At 40.2% G+C, this 23665-nt stretch overlaps 3 protein-coding genes across 5 annotated transcripts; 2 read left to right on the top strand and 1 right to left on the bottom strand.

Annotated features, from left to right (window-relative positions):
• Positions 1–2894: 2894 nt before the first annotated feature.
• LOC115060343 (glucose-induced degradation protein 4 homolog) lies at positions 2895–7576 on the bottom strand. The gene is made up of 6 exons (XM_029528241.1): positions 7199–7576; positions 6751–6810; positions 5984–6091; positions 5781–5882; positions 5556–5686; positions 2895–4326 (listed from the first exon to the last, which is right to left on the bottom strand). The coding sequence occupies exons 1-6, from the start codon at positions 7388–7390 to the stop codon at positions 4263–4265; spliced, it is 657 nt and encodes a 218-aa protein (XP_029384101.1). The 5' UTR covers positions 7391–7576; the 3' UTR covers positions 2895–4262.
• Positions 7133–11142, top strand: atpaf2 (ATP synthase mitochondrial F1 complex assembly factor 2). The gene is made up of 8 exons (XM_029528240.1): positions 7133–8144; positions 8237–8281; positions 8465–8613; positions 8990–9087; positions 9393–9473; positions 9580–9692; positions 9923–10038; positions 10188–11142. Exons 1-8 carry the CDS (start codon positions 8027–8029, stop codon positions 10323–10325), a joined length of 858 nt encoding a protein of 285 aa, XP_029384100.1. The 5' UTR covers positions 7133–8026; the 3' UTR covers positions 10326–11142.
• Positions 11143–11278: 136 nt separating this feature from the next.
• tom1l2b (target of myb1 like 2 membrane trafficking protein b) lies at positions 11279–22838 on the top strand. 3 transcript variants are annotated; one of them, XM_029527736.1, is made up of 15 exons: positions 11279–11377; positions 11828–11912; positions 12552–12630; positions 12861–13010; positions 14118–14252; positions 14390–14536; positions 14684–14800; positions 14957–15090; positions 15263–15314; positions 16864–17032; positions 17764–17890; positions 18272–18344; positions 19047–19106; positions 19956–19992; positions 20108–22838. In XM_029527736.1, exons 1-15 carry the CDS (start codon positions 11326–11328, stop codon positions 20254–20256), a joined length of 1566 nt encoding a protein of 521 aa, XP_029383596.1. In that variant the 5' UTR covers positions 11279–11325; the 3' UTR covers positions 20257–22838. The 3 variants fall into 3 exon arrangements, with proteins under 3 accessions (XP_029383596.1, XP_029383595.1, XP_029383597.1); XM_029527735.1 differs by having other exon boundaries at positions 18272–18347; XM_029527737.1 differs by lacking the exon at positions 19047–19106 and having other exon boundaries at positions 18272–18347.
• The last annotated feature ends 827 nt before the right edge of the window (positions 22839–23665 follow it).

Here is a 23665-nt window from a genome sequence, read left to right as displayed (position 1 = left end):
CAAAGTCTTTGGGGTTCATATTTTGAGGACAATAAATGCATCATACAAAGAAAACTTTATGGCAATCCATTCAAAAGCCATTCGAATGGATTATGGAGAGAAATTTGGAGATCTGTCACTAGAACGTCAAAGTGGCAGTGCAGGAGTCAGGAAATAATCACATTTCTCTGCACATGCTGATTGCAATCTGTCTAATCGTTAATGAAATGGACGAAACCAACTTTATCATGATAATGTCAATAAGTCATCACAAAAAATTTGAAAGTTTCATAATCTGAACAAAATGCATTTGAAATCAATGTCAATTACAAACCCCACCTAGACCCAAATAGCTTTTTTTGTCTTCATGCTGATGCCAGCCAGAACCAGAGGCACGTTTTAAAGTTGTCAAATCAAGTCAAATTGTATTTATGTAGCATCAAATCCTGACAAAGTTACTTCAAGGCCCATTTGATACTATGCAGGTTTAGACCAAATTCTTTATGGAATCATTTAAATAACCTACACTCACATCCGGTGTCACTGGAAACTCCCCATTCACAAAGCAGTAGAGCACATACAGGTTGGTAGTTACTCATCGCTAACGCCATAAAGGGACCTCTCTGAATGTGGCACAAATGGGACTCAGGGATAAATGGATTGGATTTTGGTTGTCAAAGCTCAGCAGTCACTGTGACCTCCTTGGATTTAATATCGCAAGACCTGCGGTGATGTGGTGTAGATATGGTGAAAGCTTTCACCTGGATTAAAGGATGAGCTGATGATCAGGTCAACTTCTTTTATGCAAAAACAAAAAGTCTGGCCAACTCAAGAAGGGAGTATTGTGATCACAGCAGGCCGAGCAGAGACATACACCCACCTCTGCCGGTTTGTACCTTCACAAGTTATTACCATTACTACCATTTCCTCTCCCGTTCTGTTACCATTTCTGAGTCAAGTCTCTGTGAAACATAGAAAAAAGAAATTCTAACTGCATAGTTAATATCACATTTACAAGGCTAAACACTGAATCACTGAATTGCACTGTACAATGACAGTAAGGAATTCAAGGTCAGTGACATTGACCTTTGACCTGTGACCAAGTCTAAGAATGAAATGGGACAGAGAACCTGACCACGTATTGCCTTAATGTCCTCACCCTAACCCTAACCCTCCGTCATGTTGGCATAATAATAAACAGTCCGCCGTGGATGTGGGAATTTTCAGACATCTTATCATCAACACCCAGTCAAACCATGTCCTGTCGCTCCGCTTTCATTTCTGCCTGTATGTAAAAGCAGCACCTTGAAATTGAGGTGTTGTGGCAGGATTGTGGTTGATCCAGCTACAGGAACATTTTTCTGTGACTTTGCCAGAGGACGCTAAAATGCATCTATTGTTACTGCAGCTACACACACCTACATGGTTGTGTGTGCGTACACACACACGCACACATACAGTAGGCACTTGCACAAAGGTGCCCACTATCACAGACTATCAAACTATCCGTTTCCAGTAATAAGAAATAGTTCCTTTTGATATGAAACTGAGCAGTTTTTGGCTCATACACCTGATGATTCATCACATAAAACCCTTTTAGCTTAAAGGGGCACGTAACTGACTCAAAATAAACAAAGATTATTTTGATAGTATTAATAAATGTTATTTAAGTTATTTTGAGGGTATTCATGGATAAAAACTGTTTGCATTGCTGCTGTATTCTGCCTGCCAAGTCCGCTTTCATCCTTTTCAGCTAAGCCTGCTTTTCACCACGGTCCTGATGAACCCTTAGAAATTGAAGCCAACCCAGATATAATAAAACATGTCCTTGCTTCTTGACTCTACAGAAGACAACCCCTTTTTTTCAGACTGAAAAAAGCAAAAACATGAGGTATTTCTTTGCTCCACAATTTGCAGGATTAGTGGTCCATTAGCGGGCACGTCACAAGAATGGTATAAACTCCTTTGTAATTTCCAGATAACATAAAAGGCTTTGACTGGCACTCACTTCCCATGTCATTGGACACTCCGCATTCACAAAGCAGGAAAATAATACCAGGAAGTTCTTCACCTGTAACTGAACCACATTGCTGCCAAGGTTATTTCTGGCGTATTTCTGTAAATTCACATTGTGCACAGAAAGCAGATACTTTTCAAAACCAGTCATTTGTCATGTAATATAATTTTCTTTGTCTCTGTACTGCTTTTCCAACTAATTTGTTTACTTTTTTCCTTTATTAGGTGCCATCCCTGCAGTGGTCTCTTAGTTTCTCCTTATTCCAGTTCCCCCCCTCATCTTTCTGCACAGCACTTTGGTCACACACATGCAAAACGCCAACTCTCCCCAACTGTTGCATATGTAGGCTGGAGAACGAATCCTGACTTTGGTAATCTTTTGACTCTGGTGTCACCTTGAGGCTAACGCTTTACAGTGTCAGTACGATCTCTCTGTGACACCTGAGTCTGAGTGGAGTCAAACAACTATCAGGCTGCCATGGAATCTGCTACACACACAGAACATTACATCACAGTACATACACATTTATGACAAATTTAAAATAGAAAATAGTCAGTTTTACAGTATTAACGTCAGAAAATCTGGTAAATATTTGTCCATAAAGTCAGATACATCTTTTAAGCTCCAATCATGCTTCTTGTGAACACAAGCTTTTATATTGTTGATGCTCTCATATTGTGTGGACAAAGGTACACCAGAGGGCAGTGCATAGTAAAAAATTAATAGTTTTGTCCTATTGGAGCCAGGTTTTATTATGTAGCAAAATAATCTTTCCTGAAACACCTAAGAAATTGCCCCCAAATATGTGCAACTTGCTTTAGAATTAATATGATCAAATTATGTAATAATAAATTGAAGGTGTTATATGAAATCTGAAAATATTACAGAAAAACATCAGCCAGACATTAAACACACAGCAGTTTTTGATATGATTTTTTTTTTTAAATCCACAATCAATTCTTTACATTCACCACCAAACAAATCCAGTTTTAATCTCAAACAATCACACTCTTTGATCTGTTATAACACATCTCTGATAAGATTCTTTTTAAAAATGGCACTGTCACATGGAACATGATTAGGAAGGAGAGTGTTTTCATAGGCATTTTAACAAAAATAGTTTTTCAATGAAGACAGATAATTTTGGTTTTTCTTCCATATACTATAAGGATAGAATAAAATTTTGTCTCTGAAAACTGAAGGTTTTATGTTTGGAGAGTGCTATGTTGAAAGTGTTGCATAGTCGAGGAGACATGTAGGGATATTAATTTAAACCAAGATATAAGGAGTAAAAAGCTATTTTTTTATGTAGAGTGCAAGGATAAAAAAAAAACACTAATAAAATAAAATAAAAAAAAATTTTGGGATTTTTGTGTGATTGTTTTGGCCTCAAACCCTTAAAAAGTGTTTAAAAGGCTTGACATGCCACTTTAAACATTAAATGCTTGTGTATCGGGGCATGTGAGTGTAAAATCCTGATTGCAAGCATTAGTAATATATATTCCATCTTTGTGCAAAGGTAATTCAATAGAACAAGCTCCACAGCAATAACATGTGATAATAATCTCCAAAGTGATCTTCTGAACACAGGGGGGTCTTGCTCTGTGTCAGTCCTCTTGACAGGCAAATACAGAACCGGCTTAGAAAAAAATACTGTTGTTCTAGCTTATGTGCTGATTAAAGCTCCAATCCTAAAATTTGAAGAGCTCTAATTATGAAGCACAACTTCTCTCTTTGTGATTTAGTTCATTACAGGTTGTGTTTACAAGACCAGATTCCCCACAGGAATCTTTGGGCAATTTTAGACAAATATGTTTATGTAGCTCATTCGCAATGACTGGATGAAAGCTGGAAATGTTTCTAGTTGCAAAACAAGTGGGGGGAATACCCAACTCAGCTTATAAAGTGTCTCAAGGTACTGTGCCAAGCATTTTTTTAACCAGATGTCAAAACAAATGGAGAAAAGGGTACACAAATATGAACCACACCCAGTCTGTGCTGCTTTACAAGCTCCAGCCAGGGAGCAGAACTGCTCTTTCTTCTTGTCTCATACATTCATTTGTCCCATCCTGTTCTCTGATCAATCAGGAGTCCATGCACTGAATGAGAATGTAAGAGTTTACTCTTCACCACAGGCCAAGATTCCCATTCCTCGTTGTTCTCCTTTTCCTGTTCAGTAGCATCCACAGACCTCTGCTTTGCCTCAAGTCTATGTCCATCAAAAAAAGCAAAAAACAAAAACAAAGATCCACGATGCTGACCGGGGTCACCGGAACTCATAGATGGCTGCGCTGTGCTCGGGGACATGAGTGAGGTTTAGAGACTGGTACCTGTGGAGCAACAACATGATGTGTGTTAGAAAAAAACAGGGCAACCTTTTCACGAATTCATCATGTGTGGCTACAAGATCCCCATCTTTTGAAATTTTAAAAAGTTCAAAAGCATGTACATGATGCATTGGCATGTTTGCTTATGCCAGACTTTCAGGCTTCATGACATTACTGTTCTGTGAAAACCATGGGTTCTAACCTTAACCCTAACCTTAGCCATCTTAAAATTCATGAGCTGCATTCTGTGTGGAACAGGAGGGGGGGGGGGGGGAAACCTCAGATAACTGTCAACAGTTTTAGATGTTTGTTTATCTTAAAGCTGTAATCCTTGATTGTATCTTTGGTCTTCCTTTTTCAGCAATAGTCATTCATTGTGTTTACATTCAGTTATTGCCTCATCAAGATGGAAACTATTGACTCACTATTTACTGTTCACTCTCAACACTATGTTGCTGTTTTTGAGATTGTCCTGTTTTTATTCTATTTTTTTTTTCTTTTTAAAAATGTCTTTATTTTATTCATCTATTTTCTATGTATTTATACATTCATTGTGGACAGCAAAAAAGAATTTAATTGCAGAGGAAAACATGTTTCTTTACCGTACATATGAAAAATAAACACTGAATTTGAATAGGTGATCAGCACTGACTCAACCTTATAAGCAAGCTATTCAAACAACATTCACACTGTCATTTATACTATTTTTAGTTGCCACAATAATGCCAAATGTCAATATCATGGTGTGTATGAAGAACTGGTTGTTAGTAGTTTTACGTTTAAATTAAATTAAAAAAAAGGTATTCTTGGGTCAGTGAAGGTTTTTATAACAATAAGCACTGATGTGCAGAGGGAGTTGAAAACAATTCAAAAGAATGTTGAAAACACTAAAGTTAGAATGCAATCAAGCCTCTGTTTACTTCAGAGGGCCGGACAACAACATAAATCAAATAAAAGAAACTGTGGACATTATTGTTCTGCTTTGTTTGTATAACACACAGTTGCTCAGAAAAAAAACTAAACAACAAAAATAAGAAAAAACCCACATTCATCTTTAGTTGATTGGCACAACTCCTGAAGCATGCTGGCAAAAGCTGCAGAAAGGTGTATACACTGTCTGGTTTTGACTTGTCACATCCAGATTTTGCCATCTGCTCTGGGATTTGATCCAGCAACCTTTCCTTTTCTGTCCTGCACGTCACCTCACAGTAACTTTTGTCATGCTACATTACCATTCAGAGCTCCTGTGGTAGTAGTAGCCCTCGATCGTTGCTGTGGATTTCTGGAAGCAGATGTAGTAGAATCCAGCAAAGGAAGCTCCGCTGATGTCTTTGATCGTGTGGTCTGGGACTAGAAACTGCTCCTGAGGGGATGGACCGGGTGAGAAAAAGAAGCCAATGCAGCTCAGGGGAACTCACTACAAAAAATACTCAAACTCATTTTAAGCAGCAATTTACCTTCCACCTCATGAAAATATAGTCAGAGTTCTTCAGATCTTCATAGTCAAAATCATCAGAATTGAATGTCTTCGCATACTGGTAGAAAGCCTGGAACTTGCCCTGAACAAAAACAAAATGTGATGATGTCAAAACAAACAAGGTAGCTGTAGGGTATGGAGCTCATGTGGCGATTATGAATCAACGTTTTTTTTCCCCCTTACCCAATGCTTACGATCCACATCTTCATCTGCATCCCATTTCCTGGTGAGAAACGGCCGCTTCCTGCTGATGATCTCTCCCGCGAAGAACGTGGTTAAAGTTGGGTATTCCTATGAGTGTGTATACAACATAGAAACAAACAAGGATGTTTTGTTAGCCCTGGTGCAACCAACCGGTGAAATGCTGTTTTGTCTGCTCTTCTCTTTGTAAGTGAGAATATCATAACAGGAGACCATTGTCATCCAAAAACAAATGCAGCGTAGGTTTTGACAGAAGGAAAGCACACACTAATATTCATGGTGTGTTATCCACTGATAATGTCCTATTTCAAATACTGTAAATAATTACATTATATACTGAAATGTTTTGCCTGGTGATAAAGATTTGATGTTAGTGAGCTGCAGTCCAGTAGCAAGTAACTTTAACATACCAGTCTCATTAGTAGATCTTCTGAAAGTCATTTACATCAAATGAGCTCACATAAATACCAGACTTTAATGCACGCACTAGATAACTTTAGTGATGATCTCCACTTTAAACCTCCTCAGTAACAGCATCCACTCCCACCCCAGCTCTCAGATACATGCTAAATTCGCCAGCAGATGCCCACTGTGTGTTTGCCAGCTTGTTAGGCAGCCTCAACGTGGCATCCTCCACAACATAAACAACAGAATACTGAGTGGATCTGGAAAGTACACAGGGAGCACTGCCCACACACAGCTTCAACTGTCAGCAACTGCAATTTAATACGGAGAATAACTCCTCTTACCTCTGTCAGTCCTTTTATCTTCAGATAACCACACAAGTAGGAGTCCTCCATGGTGACATGCTGAAGACACAGCAAAGAGCAGAAAATGTTACCATACCAGTGTCAGGTACAGTGGTCAAATGACAGTACGAATGCTGTGGTGTGCTTGGAAAGGACTAATTGTACATTTCTGTCAATGTCCTCTCACACCAAACACAAATGGACACGCATGTTGTTAAGTGTTGTAGCCAAAGACACATTCAACTTTCATGACACTAGACGAGATGTATTTGTAGTTGAGATGTTTTGCTTGTCATAAGTGGAAAGCAGAGCTGGTTAGCTGAGTTAGTCATGTGCAGGCCAGGGCCCATTGATTTCCCAGCTGTCAATCAGCACACCGTCCGTTTGACAGATCACCAAATACCCGACAGCCGGCGTGAATGACGAGATACCCGCTTCAGAGCCCCACCTGCAAGACAACCTCCACGTCGTACGAGTTCCCTTTGCTCTTCTGGTGGCCCCTGAACTTGGAGCCGCTGTACAGCAGCGAGGTGACCACGCCGGGCTGCTGGGTGTTTATCGGCGGCGGCGGGATAAGCGAGGACGAGGATGCGAAGGCCGCAGCGGGGGAGTCGCTGAGGTATCCAGCGGGGACAGGCATGGCTCCCGCTTCGCTGGCTGGGCACCAACCGCGGTCACTGGCCGTCTCAACAGTGGACCTAGTCCGCAGCTACGAAGCTGTTGAAAGGGGCTGGTGAGACCCACCAACGTCCAAATTCCTACTTATTCCTCTGCAGTTTAGTTTAGCGGGCACCAAGATATCAGAAAAGTAAGCAGACTTCGACGCGGCAACGTAGAGTCAGTATACACTTTCCTCATTGGCCAATTGAATCCACCTGCAAATATACTCAGCGCTCATTGGTTTAATTTGCGGAACCCTCGGTGGGAGTTTCTAAGTGTAGTTTTTTCCCGTTGTGTTAGCGTGCGATTCAAGCAAGTAAAAACTGCATTTCCCAGCTACTAACAGGATTCACGACGCTATCTGTCAAGCACAGAAGGTCAGAAGCGTGCGTTTGAAAGTAGGAGCTATTTGATTGAAGCTGTGGACGGGATGTTTGGCAGAAATTAAAGACCTATTGATTGTATGCGGCAAACAATGCGACAAACAGCATCTTATATAAAAATGTTGCATGTTAATAACTAACAAACTCCGGTCAGATAGAGCTAGCCTACAGCGTTGGCTCTGTTCGGGTAGCTTCTTCTTCAACATACTGCCATTCTTCACCTACCTGCCATCATGTTTAGGAGCGTTGCTCGACTCCAGAGTCAGTTTGGAAATGCTTTCACCATCAGTAAAGTGTGCCAAAGGAGTCAGCACCCCCGATCTGCTTTGAAATACTCCACAGCCGCAGCAGGTAAGCTAACTAAACTACAGTCAGTCCGTAGCAGTAGTGCATTTTTACAACTCTAATCTTCTGACTGGTGCGACTTTTTCTATTGTTATCAGAGAGGAAGAGATTTTATCAAGATGTCAGCATCTCCCAAGGAGAAGGTAGGAGTCAGATATTATTTAGAGGTTGAGTTTAGACATTTTTAGTGTGACGTGTCACATTTTCCATAGTCACAACACAGCAAAAAACGTGCTCTTCTCACATAAAAATGCACCCGCAAGGTTTAAAAAAAAAAAATAGACTCAGGTGTAATCTGAGGGTCTTCCTCCATGCCTGTGTTGTAGGTGGTGTATATGAGATCAACTTAGACAGAAGGAAACTGAAAACCCCCGGAGGGAAGCTGTTTACGGTACCAAATGAAGCCCTGGCCATCGCTGTGGCAACCGAGTGGGATGCTCAAAGAGACACGCTTAAATTCTACACTATGCATCTGGTATGACCCTTGACCTCGGGATTGAATTGGCTTCAAAGAAGGGTTTGTTCAGAGTCTTCCAATGCGTCATAAATGAAGTTTGCTTCTACCAATTTCACAGGCAATGTCTACTTTTTTCAAGGAAAATAAATAATAATGATGCTACATCATACACTATACATTTAATGAGAATAGCAGTTTTCTTTAAACAGCCATCCACACTGATAACATGAAATGTTTCAGTTACCTTTCGTTAAGTGCGACTATTTGAAATGCTGCAAGTAATATCTGTAGAGTTTTGTTTCGAGTGCTTGTTTCTGTCTTTTCTGGTTTTTTATTTATTTATTTATTTTTTTTTATGTCCCTAGTGTCAGTAAATTCTAACCTCTTCCTACAGACTACACTGTGTAACACAGCTCTGGACAATCCCACTCAGCGTAACAGTGACCAAATGATCAATGCAGCTCTAAAGTTCTTGGAGACTGACACAGTTTGGTATACAATTTATTTATTTGATTGTTTACTTCTCATTTGCTTGTTTTTACTACTTCTTACTTACTACAACTAGGAATAATAATAATAATAATAATACCAATTATAAATAACACAAACTTTGATTTATTTTTAAATCTTTATATAATCTATTTTACATCATATGATTTAGACGAGATCAATAAATGAAATGACAAGTAGAGATGCCTATTCTATCCACTAGTCATGTCAAATAAAAACCCAAAAGTTAAGACTGAGTTGCTCACAGTTGTGACCTTAAATGTGATTGATGTTTCCTTTCCGTGTAGTTACAGAGTGGATGAGCCTCATGGTTTGGTTGAGCTACAGAAGAATGAGTGGGACCCAGTGCTGCACTGGATTGAAAACAGGTAAGAGCAGGATTAGTTTACAATGCAACATCCCAGGACAGCTCAATTCAGCTGCTGTGCTAAAATCTTTCTTAATTGTCTTAATTTCCAACAATCTCAATTGTAGGTATAATGTCACCATTGGATCCTCATCTAGTATTTTGGGTCCTGAGATCCCCGAGGCAACCAAGGACACATTTCGGCAACACCTGAATTCTTATACCTTTTGGTCTCTGACAGGTGAATTTCTAAGCTGTTAAGCCACTTTTAACAATTGCATTCTCTTTTAACTCCAATAGTCTTTAATTTAGACTGAATTTTGAGATGATATGCATGTATCTGTTGAGCTGACCTAGTGACATGACTTTGTGCATGAGTGTTTTTATTTTACTTTTTATTGCAACTGTAAAAAAATAGCAGAAGAGTGTAATATTTGAGATTCTTGAAGTAATATGGTTTTTCCTTAACAGGGCTTGAATATGTCATCACCCAGTTGAAGTCAGTTGTGCTATCAATGGGATTGATTGACAGACAGCTGTGTGTGGAACGTGCTGTGCTGCTCTCCAGACTGGAAGAGGAATACCAGGTAGAAGTTGTTGTGCAAACTCAATTATACTGATACATGTACAATCATCAGTGTTGTATATGATAAATAATAAGACAGCCTTGGTGCTCTTTCTACTGACTGTGATTTGTTGTTTATTATCCCTCTAAGTGTTTTATTTTCCTACACAGATTCGGCGTTGGGGAAATGTAGAGTGGGCTCATGACTATGACATGTATGAGCTGAGGGCACGGACTGCTGCTGGAGCTTTATTTGTTCACCTCTCATCTGAGAGCTCAACTGTCAAACGTAAACTTCTGCAGGACTGAGAGAGCATGGACGGACATCACACTATCCATTCAGAAAAACGCAACACATCCTGTTTGTTCCATTTGGCACTGACAGCTGCTCTGCCTGCTTCATCTGTTACAGAAACATGTCACTCAAGCAGAACATACTGGTGGACTTCTTTTGTCTTGCAGCGTTTATACGTGGAAGCTGCCAAGAGTGACACACCTCAAAGAATTTCCATTCAATTCTCAGTCATCCGTGAAATTTTGGATGCTAGGGACTACTACTGTTGTCTGTTTGGTAGTGGAATAATAATTCCCTGGCTTCTTTTTGTGTGCTACATTTGAACACTGGAAAGTGCATGTTATTCGAAGAGCAAACTGTCCATTAACTGTGCCATGCGTAGACAAAGACACAATTCGCGTTTAAAAAAATTCACCTGTGTTGGGCTACATTCAATTTGCTATCTGTAATTAAGATTGGTATTTGGTTTTTATGCATATTGACATTTTATGTATGATAATGAGGTGCAGGATTAAATGCTGTACAGACAAAGACTAAATGCTGCTGGAGATGTGGCCATCGCTCTCATCTGTGTACAAAACGGATGCTTTTGTTCTTGTCACAGTTGAAATTAATCAAAGAAATGAAAGAATGGCATTATGTGACTCATGTCCGTACTCACTCCACCAACTTATCAGCAAAATATGTCAACTAACTTTATTGTGAGTTAAAACCAAGATCAAATGTTTTTACAGATGTGTTTGAATGATAATATGTAGACTATAATCTGTCTGTGACATTAAAGGTTAGGCTGGGTGCCGCAGTAATAAACCAGCAATTTCAGTTTTGTTGATGCAACCTTTGTACCTTTTTATTTACAATCGGCCAGCTCTCATGATGGGAGCTCAAACTGTCCAATCACTTTGAAGGTTAGAATTTTTTGGCCAATGAGGTTACTCTGTGGGCGGGACTTCGCGTACGTTTCCTCATGTATCATCGTCGGTCCATGGACTGACCTGTTTGTGGTCGAGCAAGATGGAGTTCCTTTTGGGAAATCCTTACAGTACCCCGGTGGGGCACTGCATTGGTATGTAACTAGATATTGAGGAAATGTCAGTGCGTGAAGCTTGATGTGTTTGTCCCAGTGATGTATCTGTTTCATGCGATAGTCCTTCACGTTCTTGCTACCTTTAGCATGCTAACGTCCCTTAATAAGTTCTCTACAGCTGGAGAGAAACTGCTAGCCGCCTAGCTAACTAGTAGTTATGGTAACATCTGCTGTCACTGTGCTAACGTTACCGAAATAACACTAAAGGTCTTTTTTTATACCATTGTCATTTTTGGTGGTCAACTGTAAAAATAGTAAGAAATTCAATCGCTTATACCTAAAAGGTTGGCTGACGACCAAGTCAGCTAACAGTTAGCTAGACGCTAGTCATCGTCATATACTGAAACAGCTGTGTTTTACTGAAACAGTTTCAGTAAAACATTTTGTGTAATTTTCTCCACCACTTTGATCTCCAAATGTGTGTTGTAGAGAGAGCCACCGATGGCTCCCTGCAGAGTGAAGACTGGACCCTCAACATGGAAATATGTGACATCATCAATGAAACAGAGGATGGGTGAGGCAATCGATAAATTTCATTGGAGTTATTGATTAACTCTCACAATTTCCAATTTGCCTTCCATTTTCCTGTGCTGTTTACATAATGCAATACTGCCACAACATCAGTCACCTCCACTGCATTCGTTTCTTTTCCTGTGCCGTTCTGAGAGAAGACCCCTAGCTTTGACTTTGTAAGGTGCATGCAAGGCCTCTTTGCTTATCTCACTGCTCAATTAGCCTTGTACTGTAAAAGCTAGTGTGTGCAATCCAGATATTGTTTGATTATGAGGTTGTAAACTGGGTTTAGTAGGTCTAGCCCAGTTCACCTACTGTACTGTAGCAATCTAAAGAAAAAGGTCTTCTCTATTGTTTCTGTGAATACAACTATGTGATCTGTTAAAAGTAGTCAAACATACAAAAGTTAATTATTGCTATCTCACAGCAGAACAGTCAATTCTGAAAAAAGTCAAGGAATCATTGACACATGCCATGGCCTGGTAGTCAGTGTGTTAGTGCATTCAGAGTGGCCCTTAAAACTCTTGACCATTAATTCCTTACCTAATTCTACTCACTATGTGTTATCATCCATTAAAAATCAATGGGCATTCACATGCAGATATCGTGTGTTGATGTGAGATTCTACTTGTGCATGCAGGCCAAAAGATGCCATTAGGGCAGTGAAGAAGAGGCTGAATGGCAACAGGAACTATAGAGAAGTGATGCTGGCTTTAACGGTAAGTGAAGTGGGCAGCTAAACTGTTTAAAACCTACAGGACAAAAAATATCTCTTACAAAATGTAATGATGCACTTTGCTGCAAATTTGCAAAATCAGGCCCAATCTGGGTCTGCATTGCAAAACTCTTAGTGTGCCAATTGTAGTATATGATTCACAGTTTGTCAGGTATTAGCATGTTCTGTAAGCTTTTTTTTTTTTTTTTTTTTTTTTTGGTCTGAAACAATCAGGTTCTGGAGACCTGTGTGAAAAACTGCGGCCATCGATTTCATGCTTTAGTCACTAGCAGGGACTTTGTTGACGGTGTCCTTGTTAAGATCATCTCTCCGAAAAACAACCCACCTACAATCGTTCAGGATAAAGTACTCGCCCTAATTCAGGTAAGATATCAGAGAAATTGTATGTGCATAGTCCATTTTAGTAGGCCATTCTGTCAGTGCGCATGTCATAAATTGAAGAATTCCCATGGAAGATATGAGATATATGTGAAAATACAGAAGAATTTCAGGAATTTAGTCTGTTAGTGAGTAGTGACATGAGTTTTTTTTTTTTTTAGCGTAGATGTTTATTACAGTAGGTGTGGCCCTGGTGTCCACACCTAGCTTGTCTTCCCCAGGCAGAACCTCAGGTAGTAAGTGCACTGTATCCAGGGCTCCAGGCAGGATGAGCTCCAGTTACTTGCCACAGCTCAGGTAACCCTGTGAGGCTCATGTGGGCTGCTCTTATTTCCACCAAAGGAACAACACTACAGCTGCACATACATCCAAGATGGCAGCATACAATACCTATGAGAGAAAAGAGAGAAGTGTTTCTTGTTTGCCTTGTCATTAGATAAACAAGTTCTTGACAAGAGTGTCAGTCAGAGAGTCAGAAACTTTTTGAGCAGCATTTCCTGCATATACACTCACAGTTGGAGCGTTGTTGAAATTTAATTTAACAAGATGAGTAATACCCAGTTGGGAGACAGACTGATACGGTGTTGTACAGCTCCTTGCTGTACAAGTTGATAAAATGTGAGCATACATGCACAGTTAATATTCTAGACTAAATTGATTATATTCTCATCAAACTCTATAGCCTTGTGTTTTGACTGTCTATATGGTTTTGGATAACTTCTATTTTGTTTGCGTACTCAATTCATCCAAAAGAAGGGAACTGTTGTCAAAATTAAAATTTGGATCGAACCGGCTTGCAGTTTGAAGTAGAACAAAAACTCCCAAGTCCTTGTGCACTTGTTTTTTTTTTTTTTTTATGCTTTATGTGTTCAAGCTGCCCTTCAGCTTTAACTTGGCAGCTGCTGAGAGAAAGAAACCTGTTTCCTGACCAAGTGTATTCAAGGTAGTCAAGGAGAAATGATCACAGAGCCAGTGTACTTCATTAAAATAACGTCCTTTGCTTTGTCGGCCCTACCTTTAACCCATTGTGTTTTTTGTTTTCCTTTTCTCCTTCCTTCATTTATTTAACTCTTTTCTTACTGTTTTCTCCAGGCATGGGCCGATGCATTCAGGAGCAGTCCAGACCTCACAGGGGTGGTCCAAATCTATGAGGAGCTCAAAAGGAAAGGCATTGAGTTCCCCATGTCAGACCTGGAAACCCTATCACCTATACACACACCTCAGCGGGTAGGAGGCATCACCTTAAGCATCCCAGCTTTAAATGCAGAAGATGTCTATGTCAAAACTAATCTGACTAAAATTGTCTTTCTAATGATTCTGTCACAATGCATTATGATTATTATATCGCTGTCTGTTGCTTCTAGTCTGCAACTGCACCAGAGGGGGACTCCACTCTGCACAAATACAGCACCACTCCTCAGCCCACACCACATGCTGTCCCACCAGCCTACACTGATGCTCAGGTCCCCAACATTCATGCCTCTGGGTCCATCAATCCTACACCTGAGCAGGTAGGGTGAACACACTGCCAATGAACAACTGCTTCATATGCGCATCCAACTTCTAGCAAACTGCAGTCCACTTGCGAGGAGACCGACAACTACATATTTGTGTTAACACAAAGTAGCTTTTAAAGTTTAATTGAGCTTTTCATCCAGATTTGCCGGCTGCGCAGCGAATTAGACATTGTTCGTGGAAACACGAAGGTGATGTCAGAGATGTTGACAGAGATGGTCCCAGGACAAGAGGACGCTTCAGATTATGAGTTACTACAGGCAAGTAACTGCCTCTTTGTATCTGTGATTGATTCTTCCCTCTGAAGTGTGTAAATGAAGAAGATTAGTATTTTTTTGTTTGAACTAATGTGAGCAAGCCATTAACATAACTAACCCAAGAGCATTATGTGTACACTTGTTTTCATACATTCTCAGGAGCTGAACAGGACTTGCAGAGCCATGCAACAGAGAGTAGTGGAGCTCATTTCCTGTGTTTCAAATGAAGCAGTGACTGAGGAGTTACTGCATGTCAACGATGACCTCAACAACATTTTTTTACGCTATGAAAGGTAAGAAAACACTGAGAAGTGGACACTGACAGCTGGAAACTAGTTAAGAAGGAAGAAAAAATTACACTTAGTCATCCTTACTTGGACAGCTGCAAATGTTAGCAGTGAATCGGTTAGGTAAACGAAAGGTCTTCTGTTAATATCTTTCATGTCGTTTTGGGTTTGCTCTCAGGTATGAGAGGTTCAGGTCTGGAAGGTCTTCAGCTCAGAGTGCCAACAACGGGGTGAGTCAGCAGTTAACTCAGATGGTTTAACTCCCAATGTTTGCATCTCTAGTTGCAAGCATTCATTAACGCTGATTGTAAAATGCAAAGTAAATATTTTTTTACAAAATGCAGTGAGAGCAGGTTTATTGCATTCCTGTCCTGTCCAGTCCAGGAAATCGTTGCTGTGACTACACAATTCAAAGCAAAGTTGTTTACTTGTATGTGTAAGCCAAAATGAAATACAATCAACAGTCCTGTCACAGCTCTGGTGAGGGCCTGGTGGAGCTTTAAACCTGATAGCACTGTCAGCAGCAACAGGTGCTGTCTCATCATTTCCTGAACTGTTTCCATTTGTCAGTTTTATTGACATCCCTTCCACAGTCTTGCAAGTCAACAAACAATACAGTGTCTAAATGTCATGTCAACAAACTGCTAACATTAGAACTTTTGTTTGCTTCGTAGCTTTTGTCAGCTCCCTGTAGTGTTTACGTCACTGTTGTGTCAATTCTGTATCATACTGAGTCACATGTCCTCAGTGAGATGCTAGAAAGACCACCGGAAATTATATGAAACACTTGAAGCAAGAAGGTGTTGCTGGAATATGTTTACTGCTTCATTGGGTTTCCAGTTAATTAGGCATGATATGTCTCCCATAGGTTCATGCCATTACACTGTGTCCCCATACAGGCATGCTAATGGTATTCACTGTCTCTTCCTTTGTGTTTTTTCTGTTCTTCTGTTTCTGTGGCTAGCTGAGGCAGGCAAGTATGAAAATATTGTCACTATATGGCCAGTGTCACCCCACAGCAACCGTTAAAACATGGTTAAATAATATGGGCCCGCTTCTGTCTCTCACCCCATATGGCATGTTTTGACAATGTAGCCCCCAACAACTATTAATACGATGAACCTGAAGGTAGAATAACAGTGAAATCGTCCCAGCCTTGTTGTGCTTGCAATATCCCGCACAGAGTTTGAGTTTTGCTAAATGATCTTAGTAGAGCAGCACCTCCAGATCTCAAAGATTCAGTCTTCCCTCCTCCGTTCCTGCTATATTTCTACCTTCTTAAGGGGATTGTTTTGTTTCTGTGGCTAACCAACAGTTAGGAAGAATCTGTCATAACTGACAACCATTCAGAAATGGCTAGCAATTTTGTGCTTTTCCTCTATATTAATACCATGCTAAAACTAAATGTTTCGTTAATGTTAAGCAGTATTTTTGGACCCCTTAAGAAACAGGTTTTCAGAAGGATGTTTAATTTCCTGCTACCCGCAGTCACAGACATTTTCATGCTCTCCAGAAGCAATCCAACAAGTTATTTACTTTTTTTATTATGCACCATGCCTTCATAATTTTATTACTTTATTAATTTTTATTTAACTCTCCAATTTTTTTGTTTGTCCTCATGTCTTTTCATGCAAAGTCAGGAGACTACATACTGTGTAACCCTGCTTTTCCTCAGCCTTCCACAAAAGGATTTGTTTTGCATCACAGACCCTAAATCTGTCTCTCTGGACTTAGATGACACAAGAGCCTTTGTGGGTCTCATCACTCTTTCCTCACCAGGTCCTGAGTGAGGCTACAGAGGACAACCTGATTGACCTTGGTCCAGGCTCCTCAGCAGTGCTCAGTAACATGCCTAATGCAGCCCCAACCAGCCTGCCCCCCACCATCACTGGCCCTGCAGGAAGGCCCTCCTCTCCAGCTACCTTGGCTTCTCGCCTGGCTGGCCTTGGTATGCATCTCCTACCTCAGACATTGGACAAGTGTTTTTCTAAGACTGGTCAAAGCTGGTTATGGACAGTTGTAAGATTATGCTGAAGCTCACCACACACTACCTGCTGGCCATTTATCTGTGTGTTTATAAAGCCTATCTGTCCTGAGTCCCATGGCACTAATACTGAATGTTTTGTCATCGAGACAAAACCTGAAAGAGAAAATCAGAGTGGGTTTGCTGCCAAAGTGGTTTTAGAGACTGTTAGTCATTATATTTATTAGTTATTATATTATGGTTAGATGAAATGGCTGAATCCAATCTCTGTGATTTAACTGCAGAGTTATGGTAACTTAACATAGGATTAGTATGGAGAAAATCTGACCCGAGCTCTGTTTGAAGCTTAAACTGCATGTGGTTCCTTTTCTTAAATAAAACCACAACTCGTAATTACGTCTGGGTTTGTCTACTGATTAACCAAACATGGTGCAATTTGGTAATTCCTAAGCTTTAGGGGTTTGGGTTGGTGTGTTTGTCATCTTTGGCTCGCTGCTTCCTTTTGCTGCCAGTTTTCCTGGACAGATTAGATCTGCCTCTCAGCATGAAGGCAAATGCACTTGATTCCAAAAAATGTGAACTATGATACAACCTCTGCACCTGAACCACTGTAGATTGTTCTAAACATTTCTCAGCCTCCAGGTGCCAGCTGATCTGTTTTTTTTTTTTTTTCCCCTCCCTCTTTGTCTCTGCAGATATGGGTGCGGACAGTGTTACTAGCACCCTGAGCTCTCTGTCCAGCTGTAAGCCTCCTCCTACTCAGGATGACTTTGATGTGTTTGCCCAAACCAGGACTGGAGTAATGTCTGAGCCCCACAAGATGTAAGGATGAATTTGAGCCTTATTGTTGATCAGTGTGAGTGGTTGTTTTTCTCTGTCTGTCTCTGTGTGTTGGCCTTGTGATGGACTGGCAACCTGTCCATGGTGTACCTCACCCTCGGACAGTGTGAGCTGGGATTGGCTCCAGCATCCCCTGCAACCTGGAGACTGATAAAGTGGTAGAAGATGAATGAATGAATGAATGAATGATGTTGATGAGTCACCCCGAGGATTAATAATTCAGCCAAACTTTGAGATAAACTTTCTGATGTGATTGATGAAGAAACTCATAATTTCAATCTTAATTGTTTTCAGTTAGGGAGGAAAAGAGAAAAACCAATACCCGATACATTTATAAATGCCCATGTGTGTGCGTTGTCTCAGCATAACAGCAGAAGAGAGCCATGCTCCTGGCGGCCTCCCTCCCACTCTGGATGTCTTACAGCCAACTGCAGGAGTGGTGAGTGACGCAGGCTTTTACATGTCTGGTGTGGGCTGTAACTTTCACTCATTGTTTCCATGGCCAAACGGATAACATCCCAAGTATGTCTGTGTGTGTGCTGTGCGACAGGCAGTATCACATGTTTGAACTGATGAAGCTGGATGCTACTAATCTAGTTCAAAAGCACAGGTTTGCAGCATTTTTAGCTTTGCAAAAGCATCTTAAGAAGTAGTACCCACTCTTACCTGTTGGTAATGCTGCACTAACCAAACTAACAAGTTATTTTCAGGCTAACGTTTTCTCATACCTTAAACTGGCAGGGAAAAATACATGCTTTGTACCAGCTCTGTCACTCACTCTGACTTAATATTTCTAGCTTTCTGTGTTATAAAGTGGTACATTTTTACTTCAGCTCGTGATCATTGGATGAAGAGAATTTCTTGGCACCATGTTCCTTCCTGTATTCCTCTTGGGCAGCATAACCAGCTTAATGTGCATTTTTGTGTGACTGGATGTTCCCTCACAGACGGCTTTCATGATGTGCTACACCATCCACAAACCCTGATTTCCATTTCTTTATTTTTTCCCACTGTCAAATATAATTTTATGTTAGTTAACACTGAAGTTCATTGAAGTCATTTATTCTTTTATGTTTGGGGTGGGATATTTTTTTCCTGTTTCCCGGCCACCTGTGGTGGTCTTTATGCTGCCCTTTAGGGTGCCGGTGGTCAGTCCTCTGTCATGGATGACATAGAGGAGTGGCTGTGTACTGATGTGGTGAGCCCAACATGATTTTTTATTTCTGCCTGCACTTCTCCCTCTTTCCTTTTTCACTCTGTTGTAACCCTTTAAGCTATTTTTAAGGGGCCAAAAAGCAACATATTTCTCTTGTATCACTTTTCCTCATTGTTTGATCACATTTTAACATCTTAGTTTATTTGAAAATTACTAACAGTTTGTTGTGGGTGTGAACTGACCTTTAATTATGATAAATGTTGTGATATGAGCATTAAGTGTGTAGAATAGAAATGCATACAGATGTCGACAAATTTAGCTTTGGTCAGCTGTGAATGACTCCACCTGCTTTCATTCAGCTCTGACAACCAAGGCAGAAATACCTAATGTCAGACTTTTCTAAGTAATGGCTTTAGCTTCATTCATTGTTTGTGTAAAGTATTGAAACTCAAACCTAATCATTTTTGTTAAACAGTCTCCTAACTAAAGGTTCTGATTCATCTAAGAGTATCCACTGACCAGTTTTCTGATGTGATGCAGAGGAAGATAAAGCTTGTGTTTGTCCAGAAAAGTGGTCCAGGGTTACAAAACTTCATGCTCATTACACAAATCCATGAGAGTTGCATTATATTTGGGCATATTAAGTTTTTTTTGACTTGGAGACATCTGGTGGCTCAGTTGAAACTGATAGGTGGCTCACTGTATTAAAAAAAAAGACTGGTGAGTATTAAGACAAATTGCATTGTTCTCTGTTGTGCTTATGTGTGGTTTTGCTGAACTTGGTAATTTAAGGTACTTGCACAGGATCAGAATTTGATTTGGCTTGTGGTAGTTTGTAATGTAAGTTGAATGTCAACTCCCAGTTTTGACACAGTCTTTTCCTACCAACAGAAAGGAGATGAAGGTGAGGAAGGTGTGACCAGTGAAGGTAGGACAACATAAACCTCTGTTTCCCTCTTATATACAGCTGCATTTTTACTACCTTTTGCCAAATTTACTTTCCTGAATGGTCACAAATTTTTGTTTGCTTCCAATCCTTTCAGAGTTTGACAAGTTCCTTGAAGAGAGAGCCAAAGCAGCAGAGATGGCCCCCAGCTTACCATCACCCCCCACCGGTGACCCTGGTGCAGCGCAGGGAACCCCCAGCCGCAAGAAGGCAGACAGGCCAGAGGACACTTTGTTTGCCATGTAGCCCTTTGAGCTGAAACCATTGGTTCCTCACCCCAAGAACAAACCAGCCGAGACGTATCACCCGAAGATGGACTGACTTAACGCTAAAACAAATCCACCTCTGTTTCCACCCCCATCACAGATCAGTTATGCTACAGAAATTTGTAAATGCCATCCTTGTAAAAAGAAAAAGAAAAAAGGGTTTTATTCTAGCTCTCTGTTAATTACTCAAAGAAAACCAAATAAATAGCCTATTTTGATAAGCCACCACACTATAGATCTCACCCAGGTAATGACCAGTGTCAGAGGCAATGAGGCAGCCTGGTTATTCCTCCTTTTTTGTTTATCAAGAATCTCCTTCCGTCTGCTGTGGACTGCAGCGCTTCATGTTGCAGCTAATCCTTAAAAGGTGTGTGTGTGTGTGTGTGTGTATGTGTATATGTACATATATACACAACACACACACATATATATAAGGAGATTCGCTGTCATAAGTAGGGAATCCCTTTCCTCTCCAGACCCTAAAAGCATGAATTCAAACCATCAGTCCTGATCATTTAAATTTTTACGATTAAAGACCCCTATCAGAAACATAATGGGTTTTATTGCCGAATTGTTCTTCACAGGCCGAATAGCTGCGCATACCTACATGGATATCGTTTTGGTGTTTGTATCAGTCCCTTTTCAAGTCAAGCCTCAGTTTAATTGTAAATCTGTAAATGGAAAATGTCAAGTTAATGCGTTGTGTGTGTATATTTAAGCTACAGTCTGTATGAAAGAGATGCTGATTTAATGTCGATTTTTGAAAATGGTTTATGTTTGCAGCTGCTCTGACAATGGGGATGTACCTCACCGGGGTCAATTTTTCCACAAGAAAAGGGAATAGTAAGCATCTGATCATTTACAAGCTCTTCGAACGTTAAAAGAAGGGAGTTTTTGATTTTTCAAATGGCATAATTGCGCACTGTACTGACAAATTTGTCCTCTTGTAGATTTTCTGTCTGAAATTTAACTGCAGTTGTTGTCACAACGGATTTACTGAGATTATTTTGCTGAGGTGTTATTACCTATAGGCTGCTGTATTCTTAGTTCCAAATGCTGAACAACACGGTCTAATTATTCTTGTTTATGTAATGATCGGTGCGTTGAAGGTGTGTCATTGAATGCTTTCACAGGGAGTGGGAATGCTATTTTAACCAGAGTCCCACTCTCAGTTCATGGTAGCTAAAGAGACACATGCTGTTATTAGTGAATTTTACTCTTTCATTATAGGTTTGAACTCCTTTTTGAATAGATGCTGCTGTATCTGTTCTGTTCAGAGGACCAAAATCTGTGCTTTCTCCTGGATATGCAGAGAAAATTCTGAATAAGTGGGTTCAGTCCAGTCCCATCTTTAACCTAGAACTCTGCATTATATCCAGGGACCTAATGAGAATTCAGTATCACACTATAAAAGGTTTTTTCACATTATTTTTTCATCCGTCATTTCTTTTTTTTTTTTTTTTTTTTTTTTTTTTTACCGACATCTTAAAAATGGTCTGACCTTTCAACATGACATTTGTTTTCGGAAATGAGTTCACTGCAGACACACAACTACAAATGAGATATTTCATTCTTTGACAATAATACATGCAACATGTTACACAATCACAACAAGCTTAAAACAAGCGTGCACTTTGACAGACACGTTACCTTTCAACGCGCACTGCAAATCAGCTAACACTTAGCTAGGTGTGAGTAATGCGAAAGAGAGGTGTAGAAATAATTTATTCAACATTAATATTGGTTTTCTTTTTTTCCTGATCAATGTTTTAAATTATTTTATTGTAGAAAAGGGAAATGAACTGAAATGTTTAAAGCAAATGAAAACTCGTCAAAATGATGTGCAATTTTGTGTTTTTGGCTTTTGTTTATGGAGTTTTCCTTTTATACACTGCTGCTGGCTAATGTATCTTTGTCATGCTTAATGGTTTCATGGTTTTCCTGTTTGTTGAATGTGTCCATACAGTGAATGTATGGACGTGGTTCATAAGGGCAGATCGTTGCTGTTCTATAGCTGTAAGAGAATCACACCGATTGTCCCGTTTATGTTATTGAGATGCATATTTTACAGATTCACTCGTAGTTTTATGGACTAACCAGTACGTGATTAATCAGACACACCTACTTCGTACACTTTGTACAAAGCATCAACATTGCACTTTTTGAAAGAGAAACATCCTTTCTTCTGCTTTCTGTTTCTTTTTTGGTAAATGTGTGTTTGTGTGTTCTGCAACGCAGAAAGGTTCAATCTCTGTTGGAAAAAAAAGATGCCTCCAAATGTATGACATGTTGTCACTGTCCTGACTGATGCTGCCCTGGTCTATTTCAGTGTGAGCTCTGTCCGTTTGTAAATGAATCCCAGTGAACCCATTACAGAGGATCATCTCGAACCTGCTCTGCAGAGAACAAGTATGTTTCTATGTCGCTGGGTGATATATGAAGAGATTCTCATTGAGAGAGACTGATCTGTGTGAATGCTACTTTCCTGAGTTGCCTCATCTCTCATTTCTCTTTGTGTTGTTTGACTTATGCATGAACTCGAATAAAACATTAGCAGTGTATGATCCACCTCCTTGGTTTTTGTGTTTTTGAAGCTGTGATTCATTTCACCACAGTGTCCTGTCACCACTCCAGTCTTCTCAACATACCATGCCTTGCCTGGACCCTTCTTTGGATGGTAATAGCCAAGGCTGACCTGTAATAACCCTTCTCATTTACTTTATCCCAAGTCCCCCCTCTGGCACCCCGCCTCCCTCTGAAGGGCTTTGGGCCCCACACCAGGGGCTTCCCCATTGGCCATCTGGAATCGCCTCATCCTGCAACATGGCCCCTCATATTCTGCCTTCGTCGCGGGAGCAGTTTCCCGGTCAAAAAGAAAGAGGGGTGTGTCTGCCAGACAGTAGACTGGAATATATCAGTACACAGGATCCAGTTTTACTCAACATGTGCCGTTTGAAATGAGTAAATTATGTTTCTAAAATCCTATTGCACAAAAAGAGCTGGGGGATTTCTCTGAGAGGTAAATAAATGTTTTTATGTTCTCAGCTTGATCACAGAAGGCAAATGTATTCAGAATTATATTCAAACTAAGATTGTATACAGATACATTAATATATTACATGTATAGAAATGTGTTCTCCGTATTAGCTTGTATGTTGAATGTCTCGAAGACAAATATGGTGCTAAATCACAAACCAGTAACAGGAGCGCCATGTGCTACTTGTTGGCATGAGTAAGAGCGAGCAACATTCACTGTTCATACGGTGACATCCCAATACAACCACCGCCATATGTGTTGATATGTATGTCCTTGATGACGCAGTTACACAAGAATGAAATGAATTGTACGGCAATGACTGTTGTCCCCTTCAAATATTAATTCTGCCAAC

Source organism: Echeneis naucrates, chromosome 19 (assembly GCF_900963305.1).
Source record: "Echeneis naucrates chromosome 19, fEcheNa1.1, whole genome shotgun sequence".
Taxonomy (NCBI): Eukaryota; Metazoa; Chordata; class Actinopteri; order Carangiformes; family Echeneidae; genus Echeneis; species Echeneis naucrates.
This window is presented reverse-complemented; position numbering and strand designations above follow the sequence as displayed.